This window comes from Poecilia mexicana, unplaced genomic scaffold (genome assembly GCF_051168715.1).
Source record: "Poecilia mexicana isolate PSO_F unplaced genomic scaffold, ASM5116871v1 scaffold_9, whole genome shotgun sequence".
Classification (NCBI taxonomy): Eukaryota; Metazoa; Chordata; class Actinopteri; order Cyprinodontiformes; family Poeciliidae; genus Poecilia; species Poecilia mexicana.
This window is the reverse complement of record NW_028263378.1, coordinates 33,102,724-33,126,156: the sequence shown is the minus strand read 5'-3', so window position 1 is coordinate 33,126,156 and position 23,433 is coordinate 33,102,724. Positions and strand designations below refer to the sequence as shown.

The 23,433-nt window shown below is 40.2% G+C and overlaps 2 protein-coding genes across 4 annotated transcripts in view; one reads left to right on the top strand and one right to left on the bottom strand.

Annotated features, from left to right (window-relative positions):
- zfr (zinc finger RNA binding protein) overlaps positions 1–12,977 on the bottom strand; it is a 67,971-nt gene extending 54,994 nt beyond the window's left edge. Inside the window, exons 1-4 of one of the 3 annotated variants that reach the window (XR_015764332.1) lie at positions 12,848–12,977; positions 12,618–12,699; positions 5,791–6,070; positions 5,252–5,390 (exon numbers count right to left, since the gene is read on the bottom strand). Coding sequence is in view for 2 of the 3 variants with exons in the window: in XM_088009166.1 (XP_087865292.1) it covers positions 5,252–5,390; positions 5,791–6,070; positions 12,618–12,699; positions 12,848–12,884 (538 nt within the window). In the remaining variant the exon portion in view is untranslated. Of the gene's footprint in view, positions 1–5,251; positions 5,391–5,790; positions 6,071–10,144; positions 10,502–12,617; positions 12,700–12,847 lie in introns of those variants that run through there. The other 2 variants (XM_088009166.1, XM_088009167.1) reach the window with 2 other exon arrangements.
- A 1,132-nt stretch (positions 12,978–14,109) lies between these two features.
- uqcc3 (ubiquinol-cytochrome c reductase complex assembly factor 3) lies at positions 14,110–20,963 on the top strand. The gene is made up of 2 exons (XM_014978522.2): positions 14,110–14,365; positions 20,676–20,963. Exons 1-2 carry the CDS (start codon positions 14,249–14,251, stop codon positions 20,802–20,804), a joined length of 246 nt encoding a protein of 81 aa, XP_014834008.1. The 5' UTR covers positions 14,110–14,248; the 3' UTR covers positions 20,805–20,963.
- The last annotated feature ends 2,470 nt before the right edge of the window (positions 20,964–23,433 follow it).

The following is a 23,433-nucleotide window of genomic DNA, read 5'->3' as shown; positions in this document are numbered from 1 at the left end:
TGGTTTGTACTATAAAGTATCTATTTTTTACTTAGCTTAACCAATTGTGATTTTTTTTTCTTCAAAATTGCTGGATTTTCGCATTTTCCCATTCAAATGCTCAGAAGCGAAGCCGGTGAGGCAGCAGCGAGCTGAGCTTCACCTGGGATTGATCAACCTCTCGCAAACTGCACTGGCTGCCATTCTATGGGAGCATGTTCCTCCTGTCTGTACACCGGCAATAAAATGACTAAAAAACATTTAATATATGGACTGATTTTCCATAATTTCGCTTATATATATAATGTACAGTGTTTTTTGTCACCAAGTGTATGTGTATCGTGTTTTGTGTGCGGAAGAGCGATCAGAAACGGCTGAGAACAGACTCGAGGTGAGGCAGGCAGTTCTCTTGCCTCATGGCAGGGGGAGCTCATGATCCCAGATATTGTGACTGGACAACTGTAGAGTAAGACACAATGAGATAGCCATGGAGCTACCCATACAGTAAATAAGTAAAGTACAGCGATATATTTGTTTTCTCCTCTCTTCCGACGTCAACATGAAAGACTTCATTTCTACACTTAAACAGTTTTCTAAAGTGGATTTTCAATTGAAGCAGGAGACAATAACTAAAGGAAGACCAACACCGGAGCTGAAAGTTTTGCTTCGAGACAGTTTGATGATTCTCAAACGGAGTAGATAAGACATGCCGAAGATAGACTTGGCTTTGGATGAACGGATATTTTTGTGCAGAATTAGCGGTGCATGGATTTCATTGATACATAAAGGTAAGACAGCAATAAGATTTTTTTTATGAAATGTGCGTTTTGTGGGCAGTTTGTATGTCTAAATAATTCAGTAAAGTAGAAGTGGTAGCTAATCTACCACAGCAATTATTTATTAATTAAACATTAAGCCTAAAACGTACTACAACAACAGACTGAATGTTCTGTGTGGAAAATTCTTGAATCTTTTTGGTGTTAAATCCTAAAACATGAAGTGGCATTGTTGTCAGTTGCTATGGCAACGAGTCTGCGTAGCTTGGCGAATACAGATCACTTTGCTGTGGATCATAGCACGAAATCTATACCTACATTTCTAAGTTTCACTGAGTTAACGCGGCTATGGATGACATGTAAAAGGTTAGTCTTTTTGCCCTCCAGCGTTGTATGCCTGCGCGAAATTTCCGTACGTCCAATAACATGCATGGTGTCTAAGTCATAAGTCAGTGCCTCACCAGCAATGAACCTCACCGCACGTCACTGAGATATATGTGTGTATATATATATATATATATATACATATATATATACACTATATATATATATATATACATATATATATACACTATATATATATATATATATATATATATATATATATAAATAAATAAAAGAGAGAGGTCGTGTTAAAATATTTTCCACATTTGACCTGTTTTTTTAAACAACAGCCCGTCCGTCATTTGACAGGTTATAATTAACATCCCTGACTGGTTCACATGGGCAGACATTATAAACTTTACGCAAAGAGTTAATTGCAGAGGTAACTAAAATCAATAAATAAATAAAAAAATCCTTTCTGAATATCATTTCATGGACTCTGAACTACATAAGTCTTTCTGACCAGGAGCTGACAGCATGTTGAAGAGTTATGGACCGGACGCTTTGGAGTGCATTGCAAACCTTTGGTAGAAATGGCATGTTTAATTCCAGACCAGAGAAAACTAAAGAGAATGCAATGTTGCACTGGTCCCCCCAGCCCTCCCTCTGGCTCCGCCCCTGCTCCTCTCTCCATCACAAAGAGACAAACTGCTCAACTTGATTGGAAAGAAGTGTACTATTATCTGCCTGCTGGATGGACTGGAAACCAAAGCTCTATGGCAGGGGTGTCCAGTCGGTTCTCGAGGGCCGGCATCCTGCACGTTTTAGTTCTCTCCTGGTGGTACTAACAACCTTTCAGCTTGTCAGTGTTCCTCTTAGGCCTTCTAACGAGCCATCATTTGATCCAGGTGCGTTAAACCAGGGAGAGAACTAAAACATGCAGGATGCCAGCCCTAGAGGACCGACTTTGGGCACCCCTGCTCTATGGGATACTGTATCACAGGTCTGCCTCATGAGTGAAAATTGGAGAAAGCAGAATCTCCCCCATGTTACTATCAGAAGTCTCACTGAAATTATTGGACCTGGAATATTGGATGGAAGAGCAGTGAATAAGACACTGGCTGGGTTGAGGTAAAATTTAAATTACCATATGTGAGTCAAACGCAGCTAGAGCTCTGGGTGCCAGTTCTAGTTGTAGAAGAGGATGTGGTGGAAGAAGAACCGATCATTCATCACATTGATTACAATGTGATCAATGCGATTGATCTCACCAGTCTGACTGGTGAGATGAGTCAAGACTGGTGACTCAACACCAGGGGTCACTGGCAGTCTCTTCTTGGCAGTGACCAAGAAGAGACTGACACATTGCCCCACAGGGTAAATCAAAAGTTAGAATGATTTGCATGATTAACTACTTTTTGATGTATTTTAGTTAGAACAGATGAGTATCCATGGTTTTGAAGGTACTTTAACTTTTAAGTTAAAGTACCTTACTCTGTGACATTACTCTGACAATGTGACATTAATAGGAGAAACATGTCATATTTTCGGACTGGGCACAGCATAGCATCTCTTTGAACATTCATTCTGACTCCTTCTTAGAAGTTCTTTATTTACATCAGTGGTCCCCAACCCCCGGGCAACGGACCGGTACCGGTCCGTGGACCAATTGGTACCAGGCCGCGCAAGGAATAATTAAATACTTCCGTTTTATGTATTATTTGAGTCTGGAGGATCTTTTATTTTTGAAAATCCTTTAACCGGATTCTCTCGGTTACTTGCGCACCAACACTGAGCCCACAAGCAGCAAAATGAGTTAGAAAGGCCCAGAGAAGAGACAGGAGAATGTATTTATCCTGGACCGAAAGGCGAGTCCCACATTACAAGCCCGCTCTGCATAAAATGCGGCGACCGGCTTGCTAATGAGGCAATGAAGCTTCAAACTGCTTCGCCACATAGAGACCAAGCACGCTGTGCATATAAGCAACACTTCGAGTGTCATTGTCTCTCATCACTCCCAGATGGGACCGTCTCATTGCAGAGAAACAAGCTCAGGGGTCCCATTAGTCATTATTGCGAGTTAAAATGTTCACAAAAGTAAAATCTTCATTTTTGTGGCGCATCTGTGTCTTATTTTGAAGGGATATGTAAACGTTACCATAGCGACCAGAGTCAGAGAGCATTTGGGCGAGAGGAGATGAGTAGAGCTTGTGAGTCTTAACTCTAGTTTAGACGGCGAGATTTAAGAATTGTAGGCCGATTCTCCAATCCTCTGTAACCACAGAGCTGATAAAAGTACAACAGGTTGGATCAGTTCGTGTGTCCAGCCACATGGCAGGAGCAACTATGCTGTACTATGATTTGGAGGTGACTACGTTTTTTCATAGTTAACATTTTTAACTGAATAAACATAATAATATATAATAATGACCTTTACATAAATAAACATTTCCACATATAATCTCCGATATCCATCGGACTCTCAGTTGTGCGATATGTCAGCTGTTTGGGATTCCCCTCTGTTCTGACTGGCTACCTGTCACATTCAACAGGCTGTATTCTCCTTCCCAGTCAGGGAAGGGAAAACCCCACAGGCTGCGATAAAAGGGCCAAGACAACCCAAATAGGGTATATTCAGGCTTTAGCAGGAACACTAACATGCATGCAGAAGCCTTATCTGACGGCCCCCCGGACCGCAGCAAAATTTCCAAGTCTTGACCGGTCCGCGGTAATAACAAGGATGGGGACCACTGCTTTACATGATTGTAAAGCATCAAAACAACATGTTTGCTAATTTATTTGCTGTAAAGCTAGGGTACCTGAATGTCGGGACGACATTTCATTTTTGAGGGGAGGGTGTGGGCTGCACAGTGGCGCAGTGGGTAGAGCCGTTACCTTGCAGCAAGAAGGTTCTGGGTTCGATTCCCAGCCCGGGGTCTTTCTGCATGGAGTTTAAATCGTCTCCCTGTGCTTGCAGCTTCCTTCCACAGTCCAAAAACATGACTGTCAGGTTAATTGGCCTCTCCAAATTGTCCCTAGGTGTGAGTGTGTGTGCGCGCGGATGGTTGTATGTCCTGTTGCCCTGTGACAGACTGGCAACCTGTCCAGGGTGTACCCTGCCTCTCACCCGGAACGTTAGCTAGAGATAGGCACCAGCACCCCTCCTGACCCCACTAAGGGACAAGGGTGTAAGAAAATGGATGGATGGAGGGGAGAGTGTGACAGAGAGGACATAGAGATGATTGCACCCCTCTCTCTTTTCTTATTTTGTTTAAAGACTTCTGTCTTTCTTATGTTGACTGTGCTCTTAAGCTGCACTTCTCCTCGGGCTCGGGCTGGGAGATGAACTGCAGTTGCAGCAGTTCGCCACCAGTGGGCACATAGAGCTTAGTGAGTGCTCCTCATTAAGCGAACCAATGGCAATTTAGCATAGTAATGGCTGGTCAGCGGAGGCGCTCACTGTCGCTCTTGTTTCTTAACAGTGTTCAACAATAAAAAACTGCGAAAAACACACTGACTTATCATTTAGTGTGCAACATACGCCTACAGTTTCCCCAAAATACCACATAAGTAGCCACTCCCAAGCATAAGGGATGTTTCGCTCCAACTCCGGCCGTCCTCTGATGAGCGCTAGCACCATAGCTGAATTAAGAATATATTTTATGTAACTGTTTATATTCATTGCTGTTATGATTATTAATGACTTATCAAGTAAAGCTTATTCATGTGTGATTTTAATTTCATGTCTTATTTAATGGAAAAACCACAATTGCAAAACTGTGTTTTTCAACATCGGCAGAAAAGAGAAAGATTTGCGCACATTTTGTAATGGAAACACAGCTAGTAGAAAACTATACCAGAGACTGTTGCTTTCTCTTCTAGAATGAAAGAGTAAATTGCTGAGTATTAATGCTCACAATATGCAAAATGGCTGGAAAGAGACTGTCCCATCTGTGCTATAGTGAAGCACTGAGGTGATTTCTAACTGAAGCGATTTCTTCTTACTTAGATTCAACTACAGTGATGGAGAGCTCAAACAATAATCTCTGGTCAGCAAAGAAAACAAGTGTGTAGCTTACATGCAGAAACTGCTGAATGTACATTTTCAAGGGTGATCAAACAATTATTATACATTGAGAAATGTGCATAAGGAGCATAAGGAGCAAACATACCTGTCTGGTAGTAAGAGTCTGCAACACTGGGCTGCGGCTGTGCAGCAGCAACAGCTGCTGTAACAGAAGGCTGCTGGTAGTACTGCTTACTGTCATAAGCTACAGCTGAAGCCGTGGAGCGGACATATGAGTAAGAGTCCTGCAAAGAAAATCTGAATTTTAAGTCTGGTTGCTTATTTTCTTGTTCCCAGAGAAATGTCTAATAGGTTTGTTGTTAACCATATCCAACTCTGAATATTAAAAAAAAATCCTAATTGGAAAAATCTGATGGTTTGATTATGAAAGTCTGCAATAAAGCAACCCAAAAAGGACAAATGACACCCAGTGGAAAAATAACTCATCTAAAAGTCAACCTACTGTATTTGAATATCTGAAAATATAAAAGACCAAACATTTATACAAGTGCATCAAACTTAAATGCAGTTCTTGTATTTTGTAAATTTAAAAGCTCAATATTCCAGTTCAATAATTTCATTCATCTGGTATCCATCACATCAACAACACAGGCGGCCCAGGAAGAGGATGTGTGTGTTGGGTACCTGGTAGTTCTGTGAAGTGACTGGTGGAGGGGGTGGCGGGACCTCCGCCTGGCGTTGTGGGTAGCCATAATCATTGGTAGTGTGGGTTGGTTGGTATCCTCCATAAGCGGCAGCAGTTGCAGCTGCCACAGCAACAGGCGCAGGCCTTGCTACGGCAACGGCAGCTGCAGTAGGTGCATAGGCTGCTGCAACAGTGTGTGCTGCCACCGGTGCCTGATGAACTGTGTAACTAGCCACAGTGGTGGGGTGAGTGTATGCTACCCCTGCAGCTGGCTGCTGGCTGGAAGGACAACAGGGTCAAAGGTTAGCTTCAAACACAGAACCACGTAATGCTAAAAGAGGCATAGCTAACAGAGAAACCCAGAGTTCTCCAGTTTACGTCAGCTGTTCCATAACAACAGGGTGATAAAAGTGTTGCCTCCAAGCAGGGTTTTCCCCAGTGTATTATAATATTATAAGCCTGGCGGCCCGCCATGCTTTACTAGCCTCGCCACCAGGCTAAGCGTTGCTTGTTTACGTTACAAGGGAAATAAATTTTTTTTTTTTAAAGCCAGGCTGCAAGCGTCTCTGTTGCTCTTAGCATTTCACTAGCAAAGCAGATTTATCCTTAAGGATAGGTTTATAACAGATAGGTTTATAGTTTATGCATTTAAAGCCAACAGCGTGTGAACTAATCACACAGCTGGCGCCTCTGCGCTTTGCCTCAGCGGGATCGCGCGCGCCTCCTTTCACTCAAACTGGACACAGGCTGACCTGTATGGATATTTACATCAAATTACTGTGAGGAATTATGATCCTTTGGAGAACTCTAGGTCAGAGTTTAAAACCCGCCGCGTTAGCTCTGGTTGCACAGCTTTATGTGAACCGCAGGAATAACTTGTTGCGAATTCAGCGGTGCGCCTTGTGGAGTGGTGAGAATGATTTATCTTGTGAACGAACAATTATATGCGGCGTTTACATCTCAACTCGCTGACCTGTGTCTGTTTTCCCTGTAAAGTTTATGTCTGTGGTCCCGGTTGGCCGGAGCGTTTGTGGATAACGAGCAGCGCTAACCACTATCATGCAGGTTCACCCTGGTGAGGAGCTTTCGTGCTCTCCTCAGAGTCACACATCACGCTGATTTTATATTATTTTATTATTATTTTTAGTATTATTTTTCCGGTTACACGATGCATCAAACCATATCAAATGCGTTGTCTACTTAGAGTTAATGCACGCGGCCGCACAGAGATCTGAGAAACTCGTGACCGTCAAGCACGGTCGAGTCCCATAAATTCGACCAACCAGAATAGTTTCTGTGACGATTAAAAACTCAGACACAAAATGGAACAACTACTAAAGCAAAATTTCCCTTTTGTTGCGCATCTCTGCACAGTGCAGCGGATTTGCTCATTGTGCATTGTCCAAGGCTGCATGAGGCCTTGCACAGACTTTGACCTAGGGACCCCTATAGCTGCTAAAATCATCAGCACCTCTAATAGCTTCTGTGTTAGATTTAGTGAAATATGGGAGAAGGGAGTAGTGTAACTGGCCAGCCTAAAAAGCAATAAGTTATAATCGCAGTTTACTAATTTGTATTTGTAAATTCAAAGATTAAACTCACAGCATCAGATTGTTGCTATGGTAACACAACAATCTAACTATGAATATTGTTCTTTGAAGTTTTACAAAGTAAACTCGCCAGCTCCTTAAAATCTTGTATTTAAATGTTAAACTTAAAATCTTTTAATATTAAGTATGTTGAAATTGAATCAAGTTTAATAGCATTGATAATCTCAATAAACAAGTGTTACATTTATGTATCTGTGGTCTGTTTTAAAATATTAGCGTTTATGGGCCCCTGAAGGTCTTGGGGGCCTGATGGAGCTGTTGACTTTATTTGGATTAAACTAGGGCTGTTGTAAACGAATATTTTAGTAATCGAGTAATCTATCGATTATTCTTACGATTAATTGAGTAATCGGATAAAAAAAAATTCTAAAATGAAATATTGGTAAATCTGGCATAATACCGGTGTTACTATCAGATATCAATATCAGTCCAATTTTTCATATTTGAGCATCCCTAACAGTTGCTTTTTTGTAGTTTAGAAAACTAACCTGTAACAATAATAGCTCACTTTCTAAGTTAACCAGAAGAAAAGTTATAGAAAAATCTGAAATTATATTGAATTTAATAAAGAGGCAGGCTCACAAATGTGCTTATAAAAAATGTCTACAATCCAGCTTTTAGTTTATGTATTCATCTTCAGTGAGTTTAATAGATTAATTAAACTCACCTTGCCACCTAACCTGTCACGCTTTGGGTTTGAAAATACGGGAAATGCCGCCTGGAGTGGGAGGAGAGGGCGAATGAACGAACGTAAGATGGGGTGGAGGGGAGGAAATAGACCAGCGGACTGACGAACCGTTAGACCGGGGGACGAACACGGGGGGAAGCAATACGGGATATTTACGACACCTTCACTGGTCACACTCAGAAACTCATCTACCAGCCATGTACGATGCGCTCCGCCACCCGTTTCTTCAGACCGGGATATGAAATTTATTGTGCGGTTCGTCGGTAAAGCTACATTTACACGGTAAGCATCAGCTACTCAGCCGCCCGCCCTGCTCAGTCTATCCGCTCACCTCAGCGCTCTTCCCGCCGTTCGCTTTCAACCAGCAGCCCCGGAGGAGAAATGCTGCCGTACTCCAGGCATTCCCCCAGTCATTTTAAGGATGCTTATTGGTTCCCCAAAAACGATAAAAAGTCGGGCATTATCATCAATCAATAAAATCCCCACGGGCCAATCTTGAAGATTGGACTTTATGCCGCTGAGACTTAGCTTTTGTCAACAACTCAGAGGCGGAAGTGAGAGCTCCTCGCAACGCAAATGAACGAAGCTTCGAGGCAGGTAAATTTTCCTCGAGGAATTTTAGTAATCGAGGTACTCGAATCATTCGAGGAATCGTTTCAGCCCTAGATTAAACAGAAGTGCAAATTTGTTGTTTTTAGACTAGTTGCAGGTTTAAATAGCATTTCACTGGAGATGTTTTCCTGTAACATATAAATTACACAGTAACACTTTAATATTTTCTGTCAACTTAACATCTTTTAACACAAAAACATGGTAGACCACCTCGACCCCCCCACCACCGGGCTTAGCAAGTTTTCTGGGGGAAACACTGCCTCCAAGTATTACCAACTATGGACCATTTGGAGCTTTAAGTGTCACCAGGAAGCAGACTGTTCATAATGGAGCTGACAGACATCTCAGAGTTGTCTGCACACTTATTAAAATCCTCAAACTTTTCCAACAGCTGGGCTTTCAAAGTCAGGCATTGGAGTACCAGGCTACTGCAGCTTTCAGATGACTGAGCACATCCATCCTGTTCCTACAGTCAAACTTCCCTTTTGTGCATGCTAACATTTCCTCAGCTTTCAGCATTCTTTCATGCATTTAGTCTTCCTCTCCAGTCAGTCTCACAGAAATGTTAACCTTGCAATTTTTTGGCTTGCTTTTCGACTTCATTGAATCAAAAAAACGAAATCCACGACAAGCGTCAATGTCACTAGCTTCTTCTGGCCGTTGTAGTTTACTACATCCAAAGGTCTGGTTTTCAGCAGGTCAAGACACAAATATTATTAGTAATTTGGGCCTAAAGGTGATTAAAAAGCTTCTCAGTGAGAAATTGTTGTCTTTTATTGGACAGTTAAGGTTAACATTTCACAGAGTTCTCGAAAATCTAAATCACAAAGTCAAATATTAGGTGGTGCTAGAATGCACTATAGCAAGCTGTGACTCAGTGACCTTGTCCAACTCCTAAGATCAGTCCTGAGGAAAGAAAGCTGACTGCTACAACAGGTTAAAAAACAAGAAATATGTACATTATAAGCCAAATCCTCAAGCCATCACTTTCAGGTTGTTTGGTCCAACATAAATGTATATCAATAAATGAACACACAAAACCAGCTTCACAGAAGCTTCTGTGAAGCTGGCATAAGTCTTCTCCTTATGCCAGCACTCTGACATAAGGAGAAGACTGAACTGTTTTTCATCCCACTGGCCCAGAGCTCATCTGTTTAGCTGTAGTTATATCCTAGATTGAGCGACTAAATGAGCTAATACTGCCAAAAAGTTTTTACTTGTTCTATAGCATAGAAAGTACTACTGGATCATATTTGCTATGCTTCCTTTAAAAAATGTAGCTGAAAATAAAACCAGCATCTGCATGACATCTGTCAACAGAAAGAAGCATTAAGAGCTCTGGAATGTCCAGGAAGGTGGCTGTGATGACCACTGTGTCTGGGCTTGAACAGACACAGTGGAGAAATAGCAGCTGATGGGATGGATCCCCAATCAATCACTTACTGAAAAGCTGCTGAACACCTCGGATTCTGGTGCTCTCCACTCTGTCTCCAGGATCTTAACATCCAAACAGGGTGCCAGGGGACAAAATACATCACAAGATGCTGAAGGCTCTGGGAATTTTGAGGCTGTCATATTTGGCATGTCTCTTCAACATCACTCAACAGTGTGCTCCAACTGTCAAAAGCTTAAGTTATCAGTCTCTTTGCGTAAGTTGGAAGGAAGGGGCCAACCTTTCATTGAACAGAGGACGAGCAGTGCAGCTGTTGTCCTGAAATGTAAACCAGATCTATGACCTCTTGATTGAGGGTTGCTACAGAAAAAAGGTTGCCGGGGACACTCTATAGGGTCATCTGGCTCCTGTATGAAGAAAGCAAGAAATGAGTCTGCATTCTCAGCACAGCATTGAGTTTGGCCATTGCCAGGATGCCCTTTGTCCCAATTCTCTTTCTATTGTTCATCTTAATGTGGTGTCTGGTTCGAGAACTCTAGGGGTCTGTTGAGGAAAATAAGTATGTTTATCTTTCTTCATCTGTGTGGAAACTTATGGCCTTGCCTGAGTTGTAGTTTCTACAGAGAGGAATATTGATGAAGCCATCACATTCAGCTTAAGAACAAAGCAGATCAGATAAGGTTGTTGCTTAAACACAAGGGTGCAATAAAATCATCTTGGACCTCAATTATTCAGCATGGTAGAGGTCAGTATTAAGTAACGTCTATTGTGGTGTGTCTTAACTGTATAAAACTTGGTAATAGGTCTGATAGAGTTCGACACAGACCAGGATGTTAATGTGCTGATGTCTCACTTCTTGCATGCAAGAATAAATTGCAGAACCGTCTTTGTTTAAAGTCAGTGCCAGTCCAGGTCTCATGTAATTCACATATTTAGCTATGTTGGGTTTCTTTTTTCCACCTCTCTTAGGCTAAGCATGTCAGATGTTGGCATGAGCTTGACTAAAAGGTTAGGGGTCATTCTAAGAAATCTTCCTAACCCTGAATAAGCTCATAGAAGTAGTAGTCCCAGTTAAACTGGATCATTTTAAACTTATGACACAAAAAAGTTTCACATGACTTGTGAAACTTTTATTCTATGAGTAAAAGTAAAAAGGATTCAAAAGATTTTATAATGTTCCAAAAATAGTATTAACAAAAAGAGATTTGATATAACAAAGTGTATACATTATGTTTTTAGTTGAGAATTACAATATCTGTTTACACAAGGCACAATCAGGATGCTAACCTAGGCCTCCTGTGGGTCCATTTCAGAGGAGAGATAGGAAGGTAAAGGCTTGTGATAAAAGTGGACAATGTTTAGAAAAAGGCTGCTGATCTCTAAGGTTTAAAGAACCAGTTTCTTTCACCAATTCATTCCCTGATTTAACATTTTATTTGGACAAGAATGTAAGCAAAATGTGTTTTAAGGCAAAATATTCAGTTGCTGTTTTTAAGATTCTTACATCTTTTGTGAGATGTAGTAATCAGGCCCTTAAAGTTGAACCAACACTTACTCTACACACTAAAAAAAGTGTCTGTTCAACATTTAATGGTAATATCTATGATTGACTATTGAGATAAGAAACAGAATGGGTTCAAATTTTCCCAAAGAATTGTAATTATTCCACAAGCTTGTGTATTCAAATATGACAAGGGCTTTTTCAGACACCATCCACCTACTACATAGTTTGAAATAAGGAATATTTATTAAAAACCATGAAAACATACATTGTTATGCTGACATTCCCCAGGTTAGTTTCATCAGTTATTTGAATAAATCATATTTTGTGTATATTGTATTCAAATTATGTGCTTTATCCAGCAGAAATGTTCTGTCTCTCTTCTCAGAAATCACCACTTTTTCAAATTATTTGGAATATGGTTTTAATATAAAACTTTGGGACATGAAACTAGTCCAGATCTTTTTCTCAATTTTTAACTAAGCAAAGCTTTGCACTTTTGCAGAAAAAGGTTTTAGATGTGACCTTTTGTGAGATGTTCTCATACAGATGCAACTCATCTTTATCAGGATACTGTTTGCAGAGCCACATCCTTCACTCTAACATGTTTTGCTGAGCTTGATTCCTTTCAGCTCTATTGATAGCTATGCATGTCAGACAAAGCTAAGATCAAATTTGCTTTGACAACATAACTGAATGTTTTAGTGTGGAAATAAAATGCATTACATCTAATAATTAACAGCTATAGAAACGGGACTCTCCGATTTATTTAGTCTCTGGCGTGGAAACATGCATTTTGGATTTAATCGGAGGATGCAATATATTAGTTAACGCAGAGTACAATTCAAATCTCAACTTTGGCTTTCATCCAAATTCGCAGGCAACCGCCCCCTCCCCCAGCTGGAACAATGGCAGCACTGGGGATAAATCACCCAGGTTACATAAATCATGCATAAATTCACAGTTAATACCATAAAGAGGTGTGTTGGTATCAAACAGCTAAAAATCTACAAGTTCTTTACCTGTACTGAGCTGCGGCGCCATGCGTAAATCCGAAATAATTGCCGGTAGCCATTTTGGCATCTTCACCAAGCCGGCTGGGCACTGCAGAGGACAGACACAGCAGGCTCTGATGAGCGCATTTCAAGGACTAGCCATTAGCCTGTTTATTCGTGATGCTCAGTAGCTTTTAAACAACCATGGGTCAGAACAAATCAGCCTAAGTAATGTCCAAGCTTTTAATGATACTCACCATAGGTGAAGGAGACCACTGGACATATAGGAATCATTGGGGTTTTTAAGCGTTCTAACGATGCCTCACTAGTATACCAGCCTCTTCATATTACATGTCGTACCCGGAAATGCTGCCTTCGCGCATGCGCCACAAGAAGGCAGGGTGCGGTCTAGCTCCTGATCCTGCGCCAGTAATATTTTTAGTTAATCGGGAGTTGCATTGCCTTTCATACATCAACGTTATACAGCGATTATGGAGAGACAATGAACAAAAGTAGTGTGCTTTTTGGACCTACGTTTAAACTCGGTTTTGGTCCATTGATTGCTCACCTAACCGCTACAGACGTTTTTGTGGAGAGCTGGTTAAAAATTAAAATAAATAATTTCGCTTATTTAGTCATGAGAGAGAGAGAGAGAGAGAGAGGGAGAGAGAGAAAGAGAGAGAGAGAGTTGGGATTCATTTTTCAACGTCATATTTTCACCATGTTATTCACTTATTTATAAATGTTACAGTTTCAAACTAAATATTTAGTTGGCGAGCTAACTAACTTCAAAGCAAATAGTTATTTAGAAAGATATAAGATCAAACTGTTTTGAGAACATAACTGAATGTTAAATATTCAGTTGTTTATAATATAACTTAACCACTAAATCAGACTAAATAAATATTTACACTGATGCTAAATATTTATTTAGCAAGTTGAATATGTAGTTAACAAATTAAATGTTTTATAACAAACAAAATAATTAGACAGTAAACTAAATATTTATTCTGCTAAGAGCAGGATAAGCTTGTTAATGTGTTAACAAGCTTAACATATTAAGCTTGTTTTTATTTAACAAGGTTAATATCTAGCTTGTTAAATAAAAACTTAGTTTCTAATTAAATATTTGAAGCTAGGCATTTTGCTTCATATTTATGTGAAGCTGAGTATTTTTGCTTCAAATATTTGATGCTAATAAATAGCTTTCTAAATACTTAGCAAGCTATTAGTTAAATACTTAGTAAACTAAACCTTAGCAGATAAGGGTTTGGCACCATTTGTGCCAAAATATGGTTCAAATGTGCTAAAACGTTTTGCTAAATATTTAATTAATAGTCTACTAATTAAATATTTATCTCCAAGCTAAACATTCACAAACACAATGATCTCCGCGTTTATAATGACAAGTAGGCTGTCATCAGCTACAAGGATTACACTACAGGCTTAGTCAAAGCAATTTACACTCCATTCCCGTTGGGGGCAGTATTGTATCAAGACGTTTATCGACACTAGCCACAGAAGGCAGAAGAGGGAGAAAAACGTCCCGGCTTGCCCCGCACCGCTGCTTCTTTTGGACATTATGAAAGCTAGCAGACAGAGTGCTGCAGTGTAAGTGAGTTCAGCGGCTCAGACACCACAAAAAGTGACCGTTCAGGATGAGCGGGATGCGGACTATTCTGACCTCCGCAGCGGCGATTGCTTTTATGGGGTTCGGATATGGAATGTGGTCTGTGATATCTCCAGGAGAACAGCGAAGGGAAGAGATGCTGAAGGTGATTTCATGTAAACTCAACCTTGCCTGTCTCCTATCGGGAGTTTCTGTTTCAGCCTCAGCTTAGAGCTGGAATCAGGGGCGCTGCCAGAAAACTTAGGCCCCATGACAAAAAATTTAATTTCGCCCCACCGCTGTTACAATTTCTTGAGTCTATTTGACCCATAAAAAGCGGCACAATTTTAAAGGCATACAACTGCATTGCTTTCTTGTCATTACAGTTTGTTATGAGACAGATTATCTGTGAAAAGATGAATCTCTTCCACCTCCTCCCAGACCTACTACTGACTGTTAAAGATTGTGATTTACAGCGCTAAAACGCACCTCGTGCCTCTGATTGGTTGTTTCTCGAGATTACTGGGAGAAGGCAGAGGAATTAAATTATTCTCAGATAATATCTCTACATATTGACAGTCTTAACAAATATGTTATTTTGTTAATAGAAGTTACATACTGCAGCTTTAATTTAACTTAGGAAGGGACGGGTCAGGAGGGATGTAGCAACAGACCTGTCATTTAAATGCAAGCTAAGGCAGGACTATCTGGACTGACAAGAGGCTGTTTTTTATTATAATTTCATAAAGATTGTTTTAATTTCTGTCACTAATAAATATATTTTGTTGTGTAACTGTAAAAAGAGCAGTGAGAGGAAAAATTTACATTGACTCCCTAGAATGATGCTAACTAGAATAGGTTGTCACTGAACACTGTTGCTCACCGTTTTCACTGGGCCAGGGAGGAGAGGTTATTCTGATATGGGGGTTAGAGCTGCTACTGTCTGACTCATTTGTTACGTGTGGTAAAAGGTACAGGGACAACTTAAATATATGAATATGTTGGTAGATTTGTTTTCCTTCATTCTTTAAATGCTAGTGAAATGGAGGCAGTCTGTAACTAAGCTGTCTGTGCTAAATGGTTGATATTCTCACACAGTCTAACCACCTCTCTTGGAGAAAAACTGGGCTACAAATTGACACTCTTGTCTTTTTTTCTCTCTCTCTTTGTAAACCTGACTTTAATATTTTTTCTTGGCGGCATAGTAACTGCCACAGTCTTTGTCTTCTACTGACTGCTGCTGAACATCGTCACTGTCCAACGCACCAAGCAGGAACGAACCATTTCATGCAGATCTTCTTCAATATTGCCCATACTGTGAAGGAACAGAACACTATCTCAGTGGATGTGTAAACTTTAAGAAGCTAGACCTTACAACTGTCGCCACTTGGCTAAAGGATAAATCCAAATGCTGGCGCTGCGGCCATAAACACACTCCGGAACAGTGCACTCTGAAGAAGCCATGAAGCACTTATTAATGCTTCATGGCCTGGCTGAGGCTAGAAGGCGGAACCCTAACATCTTAACAGTGAGTACCACCAGAGTATTTCTGGATCCTGTCAGTCACTCTGGCCGTGTAATGCTTAAGGTTGTGCCCATTCAGTTACACATCAGAGGAAATTTCTAGACACGTATGCACTCTTCAACGACAGCTCAGAGAAAACCATCATACTCCCAGCTGCAGTTAAGTTATTAGGCTCATCACCAGAGAAGGAAATTCTATCTCTGCGCACCATCCGTCTAGATGTGATCCAGATAAAGGGAGGCTATGTCTCATTCCAGCTGTCCCCGAAGGCCCAACCAAAACTATGTTATAAAATGACACATGACTTTTACTGCTCAACAGCTCAGCCTAGCTGAATAGTCTTGTCCAGTGGAGCTCTTAAAGGAGAAGTATTACCACTTAAAGCAAGTGCAGCTGGAGGGATTCAACCAGATACAGCCTCTAGGGTTAACTGGTTCAGACAATGTTCACCTCATAACTCCCATCTGTCCGGTCAAGCGTGGCCCAGCCCATACTCCTGTCGCCTTTTACACCAAGCTGGGGTGGGCCATCCAAGGTCCAAGCAGTAGTATGCCTACACAGCAGGAGAGATTCACTGTCTGAATATATTATGCCTTTCTCCTGCTGAGGCCCTGCATCAGGATGTTCAGCGTCTGTGGCAACTAGACGCTCCCATACATAGACTTGAGAAGGAGGTCACACGCTCAAAGGAAGACAGAGAAGCCACAGCCATGTTAGAGGCTAAGACCATCAGGATTCCATTGGATGGCATGGAGAGATATGCCACCCCACTGCTGAGGAAGAAGGACTTCCCTTGGATGCATGTCCCTCAACGGCCTGCTGAGGTCCACAGAGTGGAATCTGATTAAACATCTGGACCTGGCCCTCACATACAACCAGGAGATTAAGAAGTTGGTTGATTCTGGTTACGTGGTGAAGTTGACTCCAGAAGAGATTCACAGCTCTACTGAATCTTGGTACGTGCCACAACATATGGTACGTAATAACAACAAGGCTCGGGTGGTCTTTAATTGCTTATTTGAGTTCCAGGGCACCGTCCTCAATAACTACCTCCTGCCAGGCTACACTGGGGCCTACACTACTGGGTGTACTCCTCCGCTTCCGTCAGTATCCTGTGACAGTTAGCGGAGAAATAAAGGCCATGTTTCACCAGATCCGCCTCCTCCCTGAAGACTGTCTCCTGCTACGGTTCCTGTGGAGAGATTGTGAAACAGAGAGTCTCCCAGATGTATATGAGTGGAGAGTCTTGCCCTTTGGGACAATGTATAGCCCCTGCTGTGCTATGTCTGCCCTTCAGAGATACATGAAGAAGTGCCAACCTTATAATAAACTAAATGAAATTACTCCACTTAAATTACAAGCACTTGACCTGAGGTCTGAATGCACAGTGCCTCAGAAATTCCTCCTGGTCCACATCTGCAGAGAAATCTGCGCCAGTTCATCAGTCAGTTGGTTCTGTCTGATCCAAACTGATCAATTGAACCCTGTGAGTTTTTTACCCGGTGAGCGGTCCGGGCGTGCGCTTTTGTGAGTTTTTTTTTGTGTGATTTCGCGATCTCAAAACAGACTGATTGATTGATCTGCTGTGCTCCTCCAGAGCACCGTTCTCCTTTTGGATGCAGGAGGAAAATGTTCATGACATAACACCTGTCATGAACATAAGGAAGTCTTCATGACACTTTATGATTGCTGTCATAAAGTGTCATTCGGTAAATCATGACACTTTTAATACAAAGTTGACATTATTCAAGATGTCTTCGTTATGACAACTTGACATTAACCAAGAATCATTATATGTCATAAATATGTCATAATAATAGTTATGTCATTAAGTGTTATCACACTAACAAAATGGTAACAAAACAACAATTAATATTTGACCTAATTTAATTCTTCGCAGCAGCAGAGCCGAGTCTGCATTAGTTGTGCAGCGCAGGGCCATGCAGAGACGTTTGGATAGGCAGAGGCTCAAAGTTAAAAAAGGGGCTCATTTAACAAGATCTTAAAACATTGTACAACTACATGGCAACAACCCATATTAATCAAGAATCTAATATTTAATTGGATCATACTATATTGTCATCATGTGGGGACAATGCAAAGGAAATATAGTCTATGTTTCCCTGATAGGTATAATGTTGCTGTTTTTGCTGCTGACAGAGCTGGAGGGCTGAGTTGATCTGAGACTGTAGTTGTCAAACAGACCATAGGAGAGATGGTCACTGGTTATGAAGTCATGAAATAAGCAAATTTGCTGTTATTTTACTAAATAAGCCCTGCTACTTCTGTTTAACCTCTGTAACAACTTGGCTGCAGACTGCTTTAAAGACAAAAAAAAAAATCTCACAGGGGTTAAGTCTGCATAATTTTTTGATGTTGGCACCTCTGAGATGTAGAATTGTAACACTGAGATATCAAGCAAGGAAAACTCAGTAGCTGCTGGTAGACCCCTCCAGACATCCAGGGAATTTCAGTCACTCAGGGTCCCTTCAGACATACAGGAGCCCCTATAAATGGTTGAATTGTAACAGGTCATAGATCTAAAACTGCAGCAGTCATCTATTGAGAATGACAATGTTATTAAATTGTATTAATAATATATTCAGCAAAAACTTATTTTTAGGTCTTTTATTGGAAAAAACAATGAACTTTGATAAATGAGCCATTGTCAAACATTACATATTTATATTTTAGGAATAAAAAGTATTACAGTGTGACATGTCAACTCTGCTATACCATAGACAATGTTTAAAAAAAATTCCAACAGCCTAATTTATTTCTATTTCGTTACATAAACTGTCTTAATACCCTAATCCTTTAGATTGAGATATTTTACTTAAAAATGGAGAGTCAATGAAAAACGTAACAGAATTGTTTGTGTAGGAGCAAACATCTTACAATAAAACTCATTAAAAAATGTTGTTCTTTTAGGTATGAAGAAAACCTGGATACATGCACCTCTGGACAGCGAAAGAAAACAAATATTAGCCTTGCTCTTTTATATGGAAAACCCCCCAAAACCCAGATAATAAATTAAGCGAAGCTGTAACATGATTTACTACAGCTGGTTCACATCAATCAAATCAACTGATTAACAGCTAATTTCCCTTTTCATTGTTGATTCTGTCCCACTTTTCTTCACAGGTAAACCTCTGAACAAAAGGCTGATTTATCACTTATCCCTTAAATTCTTATTTTACGTAAAGAGAAGAAGAAAGAAAAATAAAGTGACATACTGGATCACTATGTGAAATTTAAAAAGGCCAATCCTTCCCTCTTCTAAAATTGGCTATTTTAATATTTTTGAAAGCAGTAAATCAGTTTCTGATCCTGGTGGCTTACAAATGCTGCATTTAAAATAATGTTAGCAAAGGTACAATTTATGTACATCCTTTTGCTTTAAACTGAACTACCTCAACAATAAGATCAACACAGAGAAACCCAATGTGATTCATAATGCTGGCAACTTTAGGTTTAAACTAATTCTTTAACTTGACTAACATGTTTTTTCTGACTGGATTTATTCTTAAGGTCTTGAAGTGGCAAAGCCAGACTCCTGACTGAAGTTAAAGATTAGAGTGAGAGCCAGGCAACATCTTGCAGCTCGTCACCATTTGAACTGCCTTATTGCTGAAATGTGCTATTCAAGTAAATGTGATTGATTGATTGATCGCCAAAATCTTAAAAAATACCAGTGGAAACATACAAAAAGGTGATCAGTGATTAAAGGAAAGGTTTATTTGTGCTAATGCTTATAAAGATTTTTCTATTAACTAATGGGATGGATATTTTATCATATGTCTTGCCATTTTAAGAAAACAAAAAAGATCAATTGTTCAAAACATTGATACCCCTTTAACATTATGTTTTGTTTGTATTCTGTCTGTTTTTTATTTTATCATTTATTTGAGCTGCCGGGGTTGTGAAAAAGTTTGAGCTCAACTGTAGAGTGGACCACACTAGTTCTGGACAAAAACAGAACAGTAAATCAGTTTCTGTGTCTGATGGCTTACAAATGCTGCATTTGTAAGCCATCAGACTTGCAGATGTAATGTTCTCGCCAAGCCAACTTTCTTCAGTTTTTCATTCAGTTTTCATTTTGTTCTTTCAACAACATTCAGTTATCTAACAGCTGAATGTAACCTGACTTGTGATGCTTGTTTTCCTACCTGAACAGCCAGTCAGTGGATTTAACGCTTTGCCAATTTGCAGGACATTATTTAAACTTAAGTCTTGATCTTTTTAGTCGGGTACAAAAATCAAGAGAGTTTATTCTTCACATCTCAGACCAGCCACTAATTAAATCACAGTTCTGTGTTTGAATGATTGACTTGTCTATGCATGTGCACTGTATGGACAGGCCTTTTGCATACAGTCAGTATTCTTTCACCAATTAAAACTGTATATCAAACATTAACAAAATGTAGGAGTGCAATTAGTAAAAGTTGTGAAAAGTCCTAAATTTCCTCCTGATTGTCAAAAATCACACAATCTTCCCTCCCTTTGAGGAAGGGATCTTACGCAGATCCAAGCCTGCCAAGTAGGGCTCTTTATTTCCTAATAAAGATGAGAACTGTCAGTTTATAATTAAAACACACCAAATCTCATTTGCTTAATGACTGTGACCTACACACATTTATGAAGTGAAATAATCTCTGACTATTTGTAAGGGTTTTCAAGTTCTGTTTAAAATGTTAGATTGGAGTTTTCTATCAGTGAACATGAGTCTCCTGTACAAAGGTTTGTAATTTAAATGTGTTTGCGCTTCCAGATAGTTCTTTTCCTTAGATTTTACGCACCTTTTACATTAGCAAATATTTATTTAAAGAAAAAAAGTTTTGTTCTGTTTCTTATAATTGTACATTTTTAGTTTTTTTTTGTTTGTTTTCAAATCAAATGAATTCAGTTTATCATAAATTACCTGTTTTTTTTTCTGTCCACCACCTACCAGAACTTACCTGAATCAAACCCAGTGAGGATGGAAGAGACAAGACAGAGGAATGCCATGCTGATGCAAGTCTTAAGGGACGCTGCTGAAACCAGCGACAACCTTGCAAGAGGATTAGGACCTGGAAAGTAGACGCACCTCTCTCTGTTCATTGCTGGCTGTTTAGCACTCCTAACATGAAGAGCCACAAATGAATCATAAACATGGACACTGTTGGAGTGCATAGAAGTTGTCTAGTGTGCAATTCTGTACATTGCACTGAACTGTTTGATTAAAGCTCTTTCAACTAAAGAGTTTCTCATTCATTTTTCTGATTGCTTTTCCATTGTAAATGACCAGTCATATTTGTATTCTTCTTTGTTTAGATGCCATATCATGTTCCTGTTAATCAATCTGAGCTGTGTATGCAGGAAATTGCCACTCAATATGAATGTGTCCAAAGCAAAATAATGTTTTTGGTTTTACTTCTGAGATTATAACATTATTGGTGACTTGTAAAACTCATTGCAGGTCTATTTATTTCCAGCTTTCCCTCTTTGGAGCTTTGAAGAGTTGGAAGCATATTCCTGCAGTTGGTGGGTGGGCAATCCATCTACTCCCCAGTACTACATCTTACAATACACTGATTAAAAATAATCTCCTCATTCTTTAAATTCTCTAAATTTCTTCATTGTTGGGGATTACGGTACTTAAAAATGCCCTTTGGAGTCACGTTGGACAGCCGAGGAAGATGGCAGCACGCTAGCAGAGCTCCGGAAACCTGCATTTTTATTTTCTTACATTTATTTTGAATATACACCTCTCAGTTTACCCGGACATAAAAATATCTGACACGCCAAATCCTAAAGTCTTTATAAGAGGTCAGATATTAATAGTTTACCAACGGAATGTCAAGCAACAACAAAGCTAATTTTTTCAAAGGTGCAGCAACGAGGAGCAAGCGAGCAGCGAGAACCAGCCCCACGCCTGAAAGTGTAACCAAAGAACAGAATCTACTCGGGTTCAGATAGCAGTTTACTATCAACCAGTTTTGTTTATTACAAGTTGCTGGACTGAAACACATCCAACTTCGTCTCAACATTGTCATATAGTTTTCCTGGAAAAACCCACAAAGAGAAAGAAAAAAATACTTAGATTGTAAAGAATCCTTTCAGGGTCCTTGGTAAAAAAAAAAAAAAAAAAAAGAATAAAATTAAATTAAAAGAAGCTGGCCAGCAAAAAAAAAAAAACAAACAAAAAAACATATAGAGCTCTATATTTGTGTGTGTGTCTGATGCGTACAAAGCGATGAAAGAGGTTGTCCTGGCTGGGATGGCGACCCAGAATGACGATGGTAGCCGATGTCCACAGACACAGAAACTCCGCAGCCTCTCTCTCTTCCTCCGCAGGCACAGGAGCACCTTCCCAGTGTTCCTTTCCCCTATATCGGCCACAATAATGCACTAGCAGGAAAACATCATATATCAGACATAAAGAAGTCAAGCGCTATGCAGAAGGACGGCCGAAACTGGCATGTCTCTACTCCGCAGCAGCTCTGAAACCATAGACATTAATACGTAGACGCCTCATGGAGCGGGTCGGACCGTTGCAGCGATACGTAATCGCGTCCGCCATATTGAATGTGGCATCTCTGCCAGTAAGCTAATACAAATGAATGGACCGAACTTCAGAAAATACCATTCCACAAAGTATTTTTAGCTAATGTTCGTCATCGACCCACTCACAAATAAACGTGAATATATTTGGAAATTAAACAATCACCAAAGACAACATTTATGACTTTTCATATTTTAATTGTAATTTCTGAACAAAGAAAATAAATGTGAACCTATAATACAATTGATTTTGATAAATCGTTTTTATATATACAGTAATCAACATTTATGAACATATGTACACACAGAGACGTCAATATATTAAATAATAAAATATATGTATATGTAAAATATATATATAATTTATTAGTTAAATAAAAAATATTTTATTATTCAAATAACAAATATATGAATAATATATAAGACATTTACATATATATATATATAACCATCAGGAACCATCATGGGAGGACAAGCCCCTACATGGGATGTACCACCGACAAATAACTGAAGTGGCTGATATCAGGAAATCCTACCAATGGCTGGAGAAAGCTGGACTCAAGGACAGCACAGAGGCCCTCATCCTGGCCGCCCAGGAACAGGCCCTAAACACCAGAGCAATAGAGGCTCAGATCTACCACACCAGACAAGACCCAAGGTGTAGGTTGTGCAAGGAGGCCTCTGAGACAGTCCAGCACATAACAGCAGGGTGCAAGATGCTGGCAGGGAAAGCGTACATGGAACGACATAACCAAGTGGCGGGCATAGTGTACAGGAACATCTGTGCCGAATATGGACTGGAAGCCCCGAGGTCAAAGTGGGGAACACACCCAAAGGTGGTGGAGAATGACCGAGCTAAGATCCTGTGGGACTTCCAGATCCAGACAGACAAGATGGTAATGGCGAACCAACCGGACATTGTGGTGGTGGATAAAGAACAGAGGAAAGCCGTTGTGGTGGATGTAGCAATACCAAGTGACCACAACATCAGGAAAAAGGAGCATGAGAAACTGGAGAAATACCAGGGCCTCAGAGAGGAACTGGAGAAGGCCTGGAAGGTGAAGACCACAATGGTGCCTGTGGTCATCGGGGCCCTCAGGGCAGTCACCCCCAAACTGGAGCAGTGGCTCAAACAGATCCCAGGAACAACATCAGACATCTCAGTC